Source organism: Uloborus diversus, chromosome 10, assembly GCF_026930045.1.
Source record: "Uloborus diversus isolate 005 chromosome 10, Udiv.v.3.1, whole genome shotgun sequence".
NCBI classification, from domain to species: domain Eukaryota; kingdom Metazoa; phylum Arthropoda; class Arachnida; order Araneae; family Uloboridae; genus Uloborus; species Uloborus diversus.
Genome location: NC_072740.1, coordinates 35558776 through 35573551, shown reverse-complemented (window position 1 = coordinate 35573551; position 14776 = coordinate 35558776). Strand labels below are relative to the sequence as shown.

The following is a 14776-nucleotide window of genomic DNA, read 5'->3' as shown; positions in this document are numbered from 1 at the left end:
ATTGTTTTTTTTTTTTCAGTCTTTTTTGGCGAACTAAGAGAGTGGCAGTTTTTCGGTGGGCGGTTTAACAAGGTTCGACTCTTATATTTTTGCTTATATTATGCTTTAGTTTTCTAACAGAAGACAAAGCTTTAAAAAAAACAAAAAAACTTCCGAATAACAATCAATCCATACACTAGGGTGGTTTAAAAATACATGTAAAAAAAGTGTCTCCTAGATTACAGGACACCCCTCAATATTTTTAGACTTGTGGATAGTAATACACTGGAAGAATTTTAGCTTCCTATTTCAACTGAAAGAGGCTGCTCAAACTCTTCCCCCAAACTTCATAAGTATGGTGAGGCAGTTTAAAAAAATTTATTGAACTGTAAAAAACAATGCTACATGTTATAATACACAAGAGTAAGATGCATATACATTGCAATAAAATAATTATTTACAAAAAAAAAAAAAAACATCTGGGGAAATTAAGTTTCTAAATTTGGGACATTTTCTATGCTCTTCTAATGTTAAATTAAGGGGTCATTGAACACCCTCTTAAAATTTGAGTAAGAAGCTAAAATTTTTACAGCATAATACTAATAGTAAGTCTAAAAAAAATATGGGGTCTTGGACTCTAGCTGAACATTTTTTTTTTTGAACCACTCTATTTTACAGGTTGCATCAAGGAGTTTTCCCGGCTCATTTATTTCACTGTTTCACGTACGTTACTTATTGTATGGTAAGTGTACACGTATGCATGCTATAGGTCTAATTTTTCCATTTCAGCAGATCGTCCAGGGCAAGCCCGAACACTCGCTCTTCTGGTTACCAGACGAACGCTCTACCGATAGAGCTATTTAGCTTTCTCGTTCCCAGTGCAAGTTGAACTTATAAATTTAATGGAAAAACTCTGTCTGATGTTTTTAAACAGATTTTTTTGACAGAGAAAACAATTTTTAGACCTTGGTTCTATTTTTCTTCGTTAGCCTGCTCGATAGCTTTAATATGAGGGGTAAATCAAGGAAATTGATCAAGAATGGAGAAAGATCTTGCATAGTGACAAAAAAACAGGCTACAGAAATAATGTATAAAGATGTTCCTGGAGGAAAAGTTACTGATAGTGGTAGTTAGAATAGAAGTATGATACATTTAAAAATATTTTACCACTGTAGACTGATAGTTACTTTGTTATGCGCCTTTAACAGACAATTGTCTCTGAACACCTGCTGATGCATATCTAAAGTCTTTGAGGCCAATTTACCAAGTTCCACACAAAACTTAATCTCATACCGCTTCTCAAATGTTCTCTGCATTTTGGAGCTGGAACCGACGATCGCAACAGAGATACACTACAACAATGATACTGCCTGAACAAAGACTCCCAATCGACTGTGGACCGGAGTAAGTCCCACCAGTAACCCACAAACCTAATCAGTTTGCAGTGGCGGATCTAGCCGATCATTTTGGGAGGGGCCATCCAAAATTTTTGAACAAACTCTCGAAAAACTTTATTAAAATGAATGATTCTAAAAGGAGAGTGAGTGTGTTTGTGTGTGTGTGTGTGTTTGGAATCCCCCCTTCCTAGAAATATTTTACCTTAGAGGCTCTAAAAATCTAATTCTAATCTATTTTGCATGTATTAGAGAAAGCAATGGAGGATTCGTGAGCTCTCCCTCCGAAAAATTTCGAAATTAAAGCCATAAATACGCAAATTTAGGCTCTCTTTGGTCTCGTGAGCAATAGGTGACTCTGAGGACAACAGCATTTAGAGAACGTCCAAGTGTCTAAAGTTGGAATCAAGATATGATGTAAACGAAGGAGCAAAATTTTGGGAATAATAGTTCTTTTTCGAGGAGAGAGATATAATTTCTCTCCCAATTAAGGCCAAAATTTCTTTTAATATAAAAAACATGTGTTAAATTTTGTTATTTTTTTCATAATATTTTCGTTTTTTTTTCTTAAAAAAAAATCCTACAATCACAAGGCTTTGGGAGGGGCCATGGCCCCCATGGCCCCCCTCTAGATCCGCCCCTGTCAGTTTGTGCCCACTAAGAGAGGTGCAGTCACATCAGGAAAAAATGAGTCTCATTACTTATTATACAGACCCTGAGTTTAAAATTTGATAAACGTAGATAAATATTTTAAGCTAATTAAGCATAAAATAACATAACTGTGTCACATCAATAGTAAAACAGTATTTAAAATTTTGTAGCGAATACTTTTTGCCTGCTTATCTTTCTTATTCATACATCATTTATAAACTGTCTTTTGAATAATATTTAACTGCTGCTTTACTGTATTTCATTACTTTCATGTGTTTAGTAAGTTCAATTTTTTATTTCAGCTTGTGTCAAATTTGGTGCGTGTACTTAAAAATCTAATTATGGCCGGTTATTCCCCAGAACATGATGTTTGTGGTGTCAGTGATCCCTTCTTACAAGTATGTTAGTTCTTTAATTTATACAAATAATATATTTCAGTTTTAATATACAAATAATTTTTCAGTTTAAGACAATTAATTTTCCTTTGGTATTCTCCTGCAGGTTAAGATTTTGAGGTTACTTAGATTATTGGGGAAAAATGATTCTGAAGCTAGTGAAACAATGAATGATATTTTAGCCCAAGTATGTATATTTTTATTTGACTTAATAGGATTACAAAATATAAAACGAAGAAGCTATTAATTTACTTGCTTCTGTTAGTATGCAGAAATCCTGTAACAGACAGATCGTCGCCTCAGAGCAACAGTAAGATATCTAATGCCAGAAATAACACTAAGATATCTTACTGGTGCTGTGAGGCGACAATATCACCTAGTTTATCTGCACAATCGTTATGCCTATTCATCAAAGTAAATGTAATTGTTTTGTTTACAGTGCACTATAGAAATGAATTTTCGGTACCTAAATTAATTGAAATAACCAGTTTTATTGTTTTCTGACCATTAGAGCTGGAGTATTCCTGAAAGATGTGTTTGGGAACATCACATAATATTTAACATTTTACTTTGAGTATTGAATTTTTTAAAACCGAAAATAGGCACTATAATTTACTTTGCAAGGAGGTAGCAATGTCACTTATTAAAATTAGATCTATATATCATGTGTAGATTTTGAATAACTTACCAACTGATGTGGCTTAAAAGCTAGAGGTACTTGCCCCGTAGCTGTTTGGCATTTGCTTGCAATGTGACTTTTTCAAAACTTTTACTTTAACTTAATAAGTAGAATTTTATACAAAATTATATTCTTCTGCATTTAATTTTGAATTGGAATGAAATTCTGACATTTTGCTTAGAGCACAACTTGAACACTTAGTTTTGGCTATGATCTTTGACTCTGTGGTTTTTGTGTCAAAGATTTGATATAGCAAGAACCCAAGGTTGTCTTATGTGACTGATTTTCAGAGTCACAAAATGTGTGGGATGGAATTAGAGATTACTAGCTTGGGCCAACGGCCAATTTACAGGTACCAGTAATGTGCACAAAGACTAACTTTTCTTAAATTTTGAGGGCTGATTTTTCTGTGTATTTAACAGAACGTTGTCAATAATTAATCATGAACCCAGCCAAACACTTTCTGTTGGTTGTAATGTCTGCCAGACGCTCTAAATCTTGCAATAAAACTAATTTTACGTATAGACCCATTAGAAGAAACTTTCTAGCCAGTCTGCGACACTATTTTGGGCAGTTGAAAATAATCTACAGTATTATAATTAGTTTTATTTTAAGTTTTCATAAAATACGCAAGTCCCTGGTAAAGGTCAAGACTCAAAAATTTTCTAACTGTCCAGTGACCACTAGACCCGAAAAACTTAGTCGCCACCACTGTCGCAGAGTTTTAAAGCATAAAAAGGGGGGGGGGGGGGAATAAAAATAAATAGAACTGCGCACTGTGAAAAACAATTATTCATTACATATTTATTTAAATATGGAAAATATAAGTTAAAATAAGGGTTTTGATTTTTTTAAATGATTAAATAAATGAATTAGTAAATGAGAAGTTGGCAGGAAACTGCATTCTAGATGAATGTTTTAGTTTATAGCAAAGCTTCCAAAGCAATGAGGATCAAATACAATTGTGCAGATAATAATTCACATGTTTCAGGAAAATAATTTAAAAAAAAACATGATTTATTGTACATTTTGTTATCTTCAATAGTTTGTGTTGAGGTAAAGGTCCAGTTCTGTTTTTGGAAACTTAAGTAAGTTATAGGCACGTCTATTGCCATTTTGCATATGACCAAATATGGTGTTTACGCAAAAAATTCATGCTTATAAATAGATTTTTGAATTTGTTACATCAAATTTCTTAAAAAACTAAAATTTAGATAAAATTGCCAGTTTTTAGCACATAGCCTCTAAAGCAATAAAGATAAAATAATATTCAAAAGATAAAATTTAGCATTTTCAAGACAATTAAGAATTTTCTGAAAAAAAAATGGCACTTTTTGCATAATTTTCAATAGTTTGCATTGCAATAAACATCCAATTCCATTTGTGAAAATGTAGGCAATTAAGAGTCTTTTGTACCAACATCTTGGGAATGACCAAACATGGTGACTGTGCCAAAAAATTTGGATATAAATTTCGGAATTTGTTGCAAAAAAATAATTTAAAAATAAAAATCCTCATGAGACTACACTTTAGTCAAAAAATTTTGGTGCTTTTGCACTCAAAGCAATGAGGACAAGGTGAAATTTTAAATATAAAATGTTTCATTTCTCAAGAACATTATTTAAGAAGAAAAACAAAACGATTTGATGCACATTTAAGTTATTTTCATTAGTTTTTGGTAAATAAAACAATCAATTCTGCTTTGTTTTTCAAAACTTAGGCACTTGAACATCTTATCTATTTCAATCCTGTGAATGACCAAATACGGTGACTATGTTTCTAGCTGAAATGCTGAAGCATTCATCGCTTTTCTGGTCAAAAAATGATCTCCATACGATCATTGCCAACTTTCTTTTTTTTTCTTTTATTTATTTATTTTTCTTTATTTCTTTTTGTTCTTTGGTAAAATTATCTGCAGGCCGCTGAAAAATCTGGGACTCACGTCTCGCAGTTTCTGCTACCCGGGCCTATAGAGTCATTCCATATCAAGTTATCTAGTGTTTTCCACCCAACCATCTCTGATTTGGATGCAATTTTGTAGAAGTGTAGAGAGTGAAACCAACTTATGCAAATTTTTAATTTCCAAGATCCAAATCTTGAGGATCTAGAATCCCTGAAATAAAGGGCTCCAAAATGGCAGAGCAGCTTTGTGAATCAAATTGTCATGCTTAGGCTAAGCTTTTAAAAATTATTACTCTGGAAGCCTGAAATTTCAGGAGCTTTGATTACTTAAGGTCATTTATGTGTTTTCTAGTAATTTTGTGAGGTTATGCTCATTAGCTTTTGTGTAGCATGCAATTAAACTTTTGACCAATTGCGGTAGTTAAACTTTTTCCTGGGGTTTACTGCCGTTTCTCGAAGGCAAAGACTAGTACTCGGGATTGATTCCTTTTAGAAAGGGATGATAGGTTGAAGATGGGAACTTTCCTCTTGCATCTCTGTCTTTTTCAACGAAACTTAGGCAGAACCACTGAACACGTTATTTTACACCTTTTACTTCTGGGTTTCTCTGCCAATTTAGATGAAATCAAAGCAGATCTGACGCATGCACAAATTGACGGAAGGTCTTGGCTAAAGAAAACGAACAGTAGGTTGCCATAAAATTTTGAACAAAAATGATTCAAAAGCTAGTATTTCATAAATCTATTATCAAAATACTTGTTTTTTGAGATGCTAGGGTTACTGTGAGTGATTTTTTTAAGTCATAAAAGGTATTATCATCCAGCCTAACTATCAAAATCCTTCACATTAAAAATAGCCTGTTTTCAATGCACTGCTACTCAAGTTCACCACCTTCAATTTTCTTTTTGATAACAAAATTAGAAAAACTGCTTTTTCTCCTTGAGATTTCTTTCATTGTCTTCTTTCAGATAAGGATGAAAAAATAAGCTTGAAAACCTCTGTCATTCACACAAAAGCTTGTTCTGCAATGTATTACAAATAGTGATCCCCATAGAAACATATTTGCAGTGGTTTATATCTGTTATTAGTCAGAAACAGTTTTTATTCTTCTTTAAAAAGATTATTTTGCATATTAAATAGAAAAATAAAAATACCTTGTTTTGAAAAACACAAAAATACCACTGCGACTCCCACATTATCTGGAGTGACACCTTTGAGATGGAGTTACAAGTTGTAAAAATGTTTGTGCCTACGCCGCCATGGAACATAGATATTATAACTTTTGATAGCAGCGAAACCTCTTAATATTTGCAAAAAAAATAATTCATTTTCAACTCTTTTTTTTTTTTTTTTAATCCTTTCTGAAAGAAAAGCACAATTGCAAGAGCATATTATGATAGGAGAAAATCTGCTCTTTCAAATGGGGCTAAAAAAATAAATAAAAACATTATTTCAAATTTGAGCTACAGTACATTAAAAACAGGATATTTTTGGTGTGGATGGTTTTTTTTATCCCCCTTTCATTTCACATCAATTCACCCAGCCTTGTAATCTGTTGTTCTTGGATTTTGATAAAATTTGGTATATTCAATATGTCTATTCTGGAAATTAATCATGTGCATTTTTTCTTTCCTGTGTGCTTGGGTGGATTTTATAGCCCCTGGAAAAAAATTTCATTTTTCTGTCATCCACTAAGACTAATATGTATGCAAATGTGCATCTTTTATGAATTGTCTGACACAAAAATCATTCAACCTCTCCAAAATTTCATACATTTGTTGTTGAAGGCATAAGAATTTAATTAAAAAAATGAAATTTATAAAATGTAATATAATTTTAATAAAAGAAATAAATAAAACATGACAAGTAATTTTTTTAGTGAAAAACATGAGGTGAGAAAAGTGGATTTTTTCAGTTAGACAGAGGCACTATTCAACAATGTCTGTATTTAAATTAAAGCTTAAAGGTTTATTCTATTGCTACAAAGAAAATTCACTGCTAGTTTTTTCTTCTTTTTTTGATTGATAATTTACAATATGTGCAATTTTTATTTAATTTTTGGAAAAAGGTGTTAGCAGAAGATTGTGTTTCTAGTTTAACTTAAAATAAAATATTGTTATGCCTAAAATATATTTTCAACATTCATCTATAACTGCAAAATGCGTGTATTTATTTTTTTAACGTGTGATTTGAAGATGATGTGCGGAGGAAAACAGTTCGGTAGAATTGTGTCACAAATAACATTTGTGGCAAAAAAAGTATTTCTGAATATATTTCTTGCAACTAATCTGAATGATATGTGTTGTTAGTATGTTGACATATCAAAAAGTACTTTATTGCAGTATTGCAGCCGTTGAAACTTAAAATGAAGTTTTCGGTGAAAAAAAATTGAATGTGTTATTTTGATGTTTTTGTATACTGACACTGTACATTTTCACTTCAATTTCAAGGAAATAGTACAAGTACAGAACTGTTTGTAATACTTTTAATTTCACAGGCAGTAAATCCAAAATATCTAATGACTCACAGGCGTATGCAATGTATGAACTTGTATATATTTCTGCCATCTTGAATCAGGTTTATTGCCCTTCAAAAGAAGTTGAAAGTCAAAAGTGCTGTCCTTGTTGATATTTACTCATATTAGTGCCTAAAAAATCAGTTTGCAACAAATCATAATTCATGCAAATACTTATAACAATTGAGCTTACAACACAATTTACAAAATAGTAATATTTTTAAAGTGCAGTGTTTTGCAATTAGAAAGTATGGAAAGACCCCCTAAGTTCATGAGATCTGTGTCGCTAAGTGGAAGCAATGCGGAAATCTAAAATAGGCTATTGTACCAGGTATTATAAAGAGCTGACTTAGATAGGCACATTTCCTCTAAATGTGAAAACATTTTTTTGGGCAGTCACAAATTGCTTATTGTTTTCATTTGACCAATGAATGACTTCTGCATCCATTGATTTAATTTTTCTATGCTTATAATGCAGACATTACATGGCTTCAGTCTGACACTCAGAGACAGGTCAAAGTTGGATAAAAAGCCATTAGCAGAAATAAGAAACCCAACAAGTCGAGTCCTAACCCAATGCGTGATTGAGAAAAAGTGTAATTTTGATTCACTCAAGAGAGGAGATCTCAAAATTCAAGCTAATTTTCTTTTTCTTTTCTTTGTTTTATAGTTCCTTCATTTTATACGTGACATTACATTTATTTTTTGAGTAACATTTGAAGTCCTCTTGATCTATGGCTCACACTCTTATGTCACTGTAGTTTCCTTTTTCCTCGTAGAACTTGAAGACAGAATGTTTCATAAAATAGTAAACCATTCCAAAATTCAGAAAAAATCCAAAATTTGATCAAAAATTTCCCATTACTCCAAAATTTATATTTTTTTCCTGTTTTTTCCATACTATTTTTGTGCAAGAAGTTCGTATATTTTTGAAACAATTCCTGTTTTTTTCCAAAAAAAATTTTGTTTCGCATTTTTTTTCTCAAAAAGTTCCTATAATCGTCAATATTTCTTTTGGCAAATGCCACTTCTGGGCCTTTGCTTGGTCATGCACAGCAAGTCTGTCATGGGACTTCCACCTTATTTGACCTGCTCTATCCCCTGATTTGTCACAGATAGAGCATATCTTTGATCACTCTGGGCGGTGAGACGGCCTATGAGTTAAATCAAACTAGTGTCGCCTTAAGTAAATGTGGAATGAACTGAGGTAGGACATGCTATGATACTTTTAAGCCTCAATCCTTGCCAATATCGCCTCATGCATTCATGCTACAGGTATCCCAACAGCGTTCTTAAACCTCCATTTGAGATTTTCCCAGCAATAAATGATAATTTTTTTGCTTTCATTTTTTATAACTTTCTTTTATCAATGTTGTCCTCATGTATGTAAAATTTTGTTTCACTCTGACAACTCATTCTCAGTGCATCAATTTTTTTTGTAATAGAGTGTAATTTAAGATAGATATATAGTAAAATATTTTTTTTGAATTTACCATGAAATAGTTTTCTACTTTTATCCTTGGTGTGATATTCATTTTAATGTTTTATTACTGTGTTCAAGCTTTAGATGTTAAAAAATCTTTATTAGTGCTCTAAATTGAGAGAAAAAAAAAGAATAAATAAAATAATAATTAAAAAAGCTTTTCCTTTCAATTTATTTATGTAATTTAAATTGTTTTTTAATGAATGATGCAATTGTAAGCTAATTCTGAAAGAAAAAATTCATTCAGAAAGAATTGAAAAAAATGCTCTGTTGTAGAATGTAGCAGAAATATATCTTACATATGTTGTTTACATTTTAATTGATTATACATCTTCAACATATTGTAATTTCTTGTTTAACTTAAATTTTTGTTTAAATTTTCCACTTGCAAACACAGATCATTATTTTTGCTAAAACTTTTATTTTATGCATGGTAAACACACCAGTAGTTGCCACTTCAAGGTTTATATTTAAAAAACATAGAATCCCAGGTTTCCCCAATGGATTCAAGCATGCATTAGGTAATACCTGCTGCACATTTGATGCTCTTTTGAATCCAGTGCGAGGCCTAAAATCCTAATTTTTCAAATACAAACCTTGAAAAGACCACTACTTTAGCACTCTGGCCACTACTGGTGTTTTACCTTACTTCAATAAAGATTATGCTATGAATAAAGTGCTATTAATTAGTTGAATCTAATTTTTTGCAAAACTAATGCTTTCAAAATAGTTAAATCTTGACTGATATAAAATCAGTAGTCCTTGTTCCATGTAACAGGAAGATTTCTAAAGTACAAAAAAGTGGAAAATATGTAATTGTGTTAATATTTGAGTGTTGCTTTTAGTTATAGTTCTAATGTTATAGGTTGCAACTAACACTGAAACTAGTAAAAATGTTGGAAACGCAATTTTGTATGAAACAGTTCTTTCTATCATGGATATAAAATCTGAGAGTGGACTAAGGGTAAGTAATATATGTAACCTTTATAACCATTCTTATTATTTTTATTAAACTTAATTTTGATTAATATTTGTGTACATTTTTCTAAATATAGGTCCTTGGTTGTCAATATATTAGGAAGATTTTTATTGAACACAGATAAAAATATTCGGTATGTCTTTAATTATTTTTTTACTAATATAAGTTGAAAATTTTGTGCATACTGTAGCTGGAAATGCATTTTGCTTTGGTAAATTGAATTTGTGTAAAAAAAATTATTGCATAAAATATCTTCTGTTTTCCGAATATTTCTGTAAAAATAAAGAAATTCATGCTATGAAAATTCTATATGAGGAACAAAATTGATATTTTGGAGACTAATTTCAAAGTTGGAAGAGACAAAAGATAAAAAGAAAACCACTTTGCTAAATATTCTTGTTTACAGTCATTCATGGTAACTTTTGTGCCACATTTTCTTGACTTTTAACTATCCTGTGCCTGTTTAAATAGGACTGTTTCATCTATTGGCATAAAATGAAAGAACTCGGAATGTGTTTTGCAGTCATCCAGTTGTAGAAATAATTATTATTAAAGCTATTTACCTTGGATTTTCACCTGGCTCAAAGTTAACCTGACACTCAGGGTAATTTTGAGCCAGGTTATAAATGTGTTGAGAAAAAAATTATTTTTTATAAAGTATTATAGCTGTAGAACTTTAGTATAGAAATGTATGATTTGTGAACATTTAAAAACTTCTCACTTTGTTCTGTAGCATCAGAAGTTTTATACAAATTATTATATTTCACAGAATATTACATGTATAGAAGAGTGAATGAAGAAAAAACATCAATACAATGAGATGCAAAAGTTTAGATAATGACGCAATTCAGCTGGCTTCGAATTACGATAATAGAAATACACAAAAGGCTGTAAGCATATTCAAAAGTTCTTTTAAAATACTAAAATCAAAACACAGTTGTTTAGTTATAAAACACGGTTGTTTGATATGCTTTAACAATACTTTTTTTGGATAAAAATAGAAATTTGCTTGTTGCAAAAGTTTAAGCCCTATTATAAGTTTCTGTGAATTTTTGTTGGCATATGCAAACTTAAACCAGATGAAGTCACAGATTTCTTGTACTAGTCTGCCAAGGATAACACTTGGTAGTCAAGATGCCACAAGCTAAACAGATTCAAGCAGATGAGGTTACTAAGATTTGGCAGTTGAAAGCTGAAAGTAAGCTTGTTCCTGAAATTTCTGTTATTATTAAAAAATCAAATAAATCTCGATTGAGTTTTGTCAAGTGACTGCAAATATAAAGCAAAATGCAGATCTGGGAGGGTCGCGTGTGGCGAATAAAACAAGATGATTACCAGATTCAATGACTAGAGCGAGAACCCAACAACCGACTGTTTGTGAAGTTCACACGTCCTCTGGACTTTTAGTATCAACGGATACCATTCGGAGATGAATTTTGGAAACATTAACAATGATTTACTGGAAAATGTAAGAGAAACCAGCTCTAAAGCCACAACATAAGTCACAAAGAATGTTGTTGGCTGGAAATCATATGTCATATGGACCGAAAGAGCTATAAGTAATAGTCAGCGAAGAAAAAAAGTGGAATATGGATGTTCCAGATGGCTGGACACTGTACTGGCATGACTTGCAAAAGGAACCCAGATGTTTTTTAAGTCGCCGACAAGGTGGTGGCTTGGTGATGGTTTGGGCAGCCTTTTGCTACAATGGACAAGTGTCTTGGACCTTTAGGTTGCCAAACATCAGAGCATTATACTAAGACATTGTAGGATAATCTCCTACCATTTGCTAAACTTTCAGGCCACCCTTAGGGGGAACTTCAGCAAGACAATGCTTTGAGTCACACTGCAAGCAATAAAAAATCCTGGTTAAATTCATCTAATATAAAAGTTCTCAATTGGTCAGCATGTAGTCCAGATCTCAACCCTATGGAGAATCTTTTGGGCATCATGTGTTGCTAAGTTTACACCAATGGTAGACAATACACTTCTGTACAGGAACAGAAGAGATCTGTTGAGGAATTACAGTACGATATTGAACCCCAAACCATGCGATGGAAACTCGTATTTATGAACTAATAAAAAAGAATGGATGCACAAGCAGGTTTTAAAACCTATTTAAATTTTATTTCGTTTGTGTCTTAACTTTTGAGACAATGTTATTTTTTTGTTACCATATAATGACTTGTGAGATGCGCACGTCAACTTTTCATTGTTATAAGTATTATATGCATAGTACATTAGACTGAAGCAGTCCTAGGAAAAGTGATTAAATGTTTTTCAAAATCTGTGTAAATTTGCTCGTTTTAAACTTTTGCGTTGCTCTGTATTTAGAGAAAAAAGAAGCACTATTTGTGTAAGAAATAAAAATGACATAGAAAATAATTTTCAATTTTTAAACTAAAAAATACACCCCTTTTTATGAAATTATACTGGCAAAGTTGCTAAAGAAATAAAAAAACCAACATGTAACCTATTCAATATTGAGATTAATAGTCAAAGTTCTACCCATTAATTTCGACTTAATCATTTCATTACTATGGCTACGGTAGAACTTTTTATGTGAGTTTAAATTTTTAATGCTCAAAATGTTTAAACTGTGTTTGTCAGTTATAAAACAAACTAAACTGTATTTTGAGAAATATTCTTACAGTTCACATTTCAGTTTGTGTTAAATGTATCCATCTACATAAGGGTCAAGCCATACAGATTCATCGGATGACTGTGCTTGATCATTTTTGTTTTTTTTAAACTCATACCCCTAATGGGGTGCATATGAAAAATGTTGAAAACCACTTTTAATCCCCCCCCCCCTAATCTGTGCCTATCATTGTTTAGAGGTCATTAAAAGTCATTTTCGTTATCAATGAGACTTTTAGACCTTTTAATTTTGGCTCAAATCTATTAGAAGTACGTTTATGGCAGTTATTTAATCTTTTGGTGTCAAAGTACATGAGATAACTGTCTGACATTTTAAGTTTTTTGACTAACTCAGTAATTAAAACTAGAGGAATCCTCCCCCCTGCGCACTTCACTCAACTCCCATTGGCCACTTTCACCGGGTTACAATTGATGATTTTAATATTTTTTACCCTGGATATCCAGACCCTTGAGGTTTAGATGGATGAGACAGAGCAGAATGTCTTTCCATAGATGTCCTGTATACAACAGTACCAGTATTAACCTGGTATAAATTCAAAGTCCAGAGGAGATAGTGTTACAGACAGTGCTAGAAATTAGAAGTGTTCAGTCGTATTTTACAACTATAAATTTTGTTTTGAGAACCGCGATGTTAAACCCATTCGCCATTCTGAACCCTAACTTTTTGCTTCCCCCCTCAATGTTCAGCTCCCAGTTTCAGAAGATTTGTTTTCAAACATCTACTTCCTACTCTTCCTGAGATTATCACTGCCTCCCCTCCCCCTCCCCCAGGGTAATGTGATATCAACTGGAAACATTACTAGCACAATGTTTTGTTCCCTTTCTCCTCTTTTTCCTCTTAATCTTTGCTTCCTTTTGTTCTGTATCATGAGCCTCCTGGGATTCCTTCCCATTTCAGTCTCACACTTTCACCTGTCTATTCCTTATCAGCATCATGTCTGAAATGTGATAACGCACTCCATTGAAAAAGCCAAGCAAGCTGTCTGCTATTTGTGGTCCAGTTGCCTGTGTTTCCATTTGTACCTACCTCAAACATTCAGCCATTAGTAGCCACACATACATTCTCTGCAATGGTGAATCAAAAATCCTGCTGGATTAATTCAGTTTATAACATAAAAAATCGTAAATGTTCTGTTTTTCCTTTATTATTTTTTATTTTCTTACGATTTTGACATGTTACATATATTCAGGTATGACTATTTTCCTTTTTTTTTTTTGCAGAAATTCGCTTTTTTTTAAAAGCTTATAGGTTGATCCAAATCTGTGATAGGATTCGTGACCGAAGTGTAGATATGTGTGTGTGTGGGGATTGAGGGGATAACATTTAAACAGATTTCTTGTAGTTTCTAAGTTTTATCAATCACTTCAAACTTATACAAGTGAAAAACAAATTTGATTTGGAAACATGCCAACATCCAATTTATGCATGACCGAAAAGGGTGCTCTAACTTTGAGATTTCAATTATTTTGCGTCCTGAAAGTATTTTATTCTTCTGAAAGTTAAAAGCTGTTTTAACCCTTGATACCCTTAATCTACCCATTTTATTTTTTGTTTCGAGAAATTATTTATTTTTCCGTTATTTTTGCTATCAAATCATTGGTGTGTCCCAATTTAATTATTTACCTGTAAAAGTATTTGATGCATTTAATCTGGTGTGCCCACCAAAAGGGGGGAGGGGAGTCATGCACTGTTAAAGTTTTTAGAGGGGTGTTTTAACTAATATTTTTCTCTTTTGAGGGGGGGGGGTGCTCCTGTATTGGGTACTTAGTGGTTGGTAACTTTGTGGTAGATTTGCTGTAGAACTTTATTGCTTTGCTTGAAATTTACTACTGTGGTGTAAAATAATATTTTTATTCCTTTATCTGTAGCATTTGTTTTATTTTGCCATATTTTTGACAAACCAGGAATTATAGATTTCTGTCAGATATCAGTAGTAAAATTTTTTTTAAATGCTTTCTCTGAAAACTACTTTTTTCCCGTTTAAAATGCCACTTTGGCTATTTTCCTTGTAATAATAAAAGAACATATTTTTGGTTTTGTATTAAAAATTGTGTTAACATAATTATGAATTATCATAGTCATATGAACTAAACAAATGATCTTAAGATGATTTAGAAAAAAAAAAAAAAAAAACTGC

The 14776-nt window shown here is 32.1% G+C and overlaps 1 protein-coding gene across 1 annotated transcript in view; it reads left to right on the top strand.

Moving 5' to 3' along the window:
- The window catches only part of LOC129231826 (AP-1 complex subunit gamma-1-like), a 121810-nt gene that overhangs the window by 52881 nt on the left and 54153 nt on the right, over positions 1-14776 (top strand). The window contains exons 7-10 of the mRNA XM_054866206.1: positions 2327-2422; positions 2526-2606; positions 9864-9964; positions 10057-10110. Coding sequence (XP_054722181.1) covers positions 2327-2422; positions 2526-2606; positions 9864-9964; positions 10057-10110 — 332 coding nt within the window. The remainder of the gene's footprint in view (positions 1-2326; positions 2423-2525; positions 2607-9863; positions 9965-10056; positions 10111-14776) is intronic.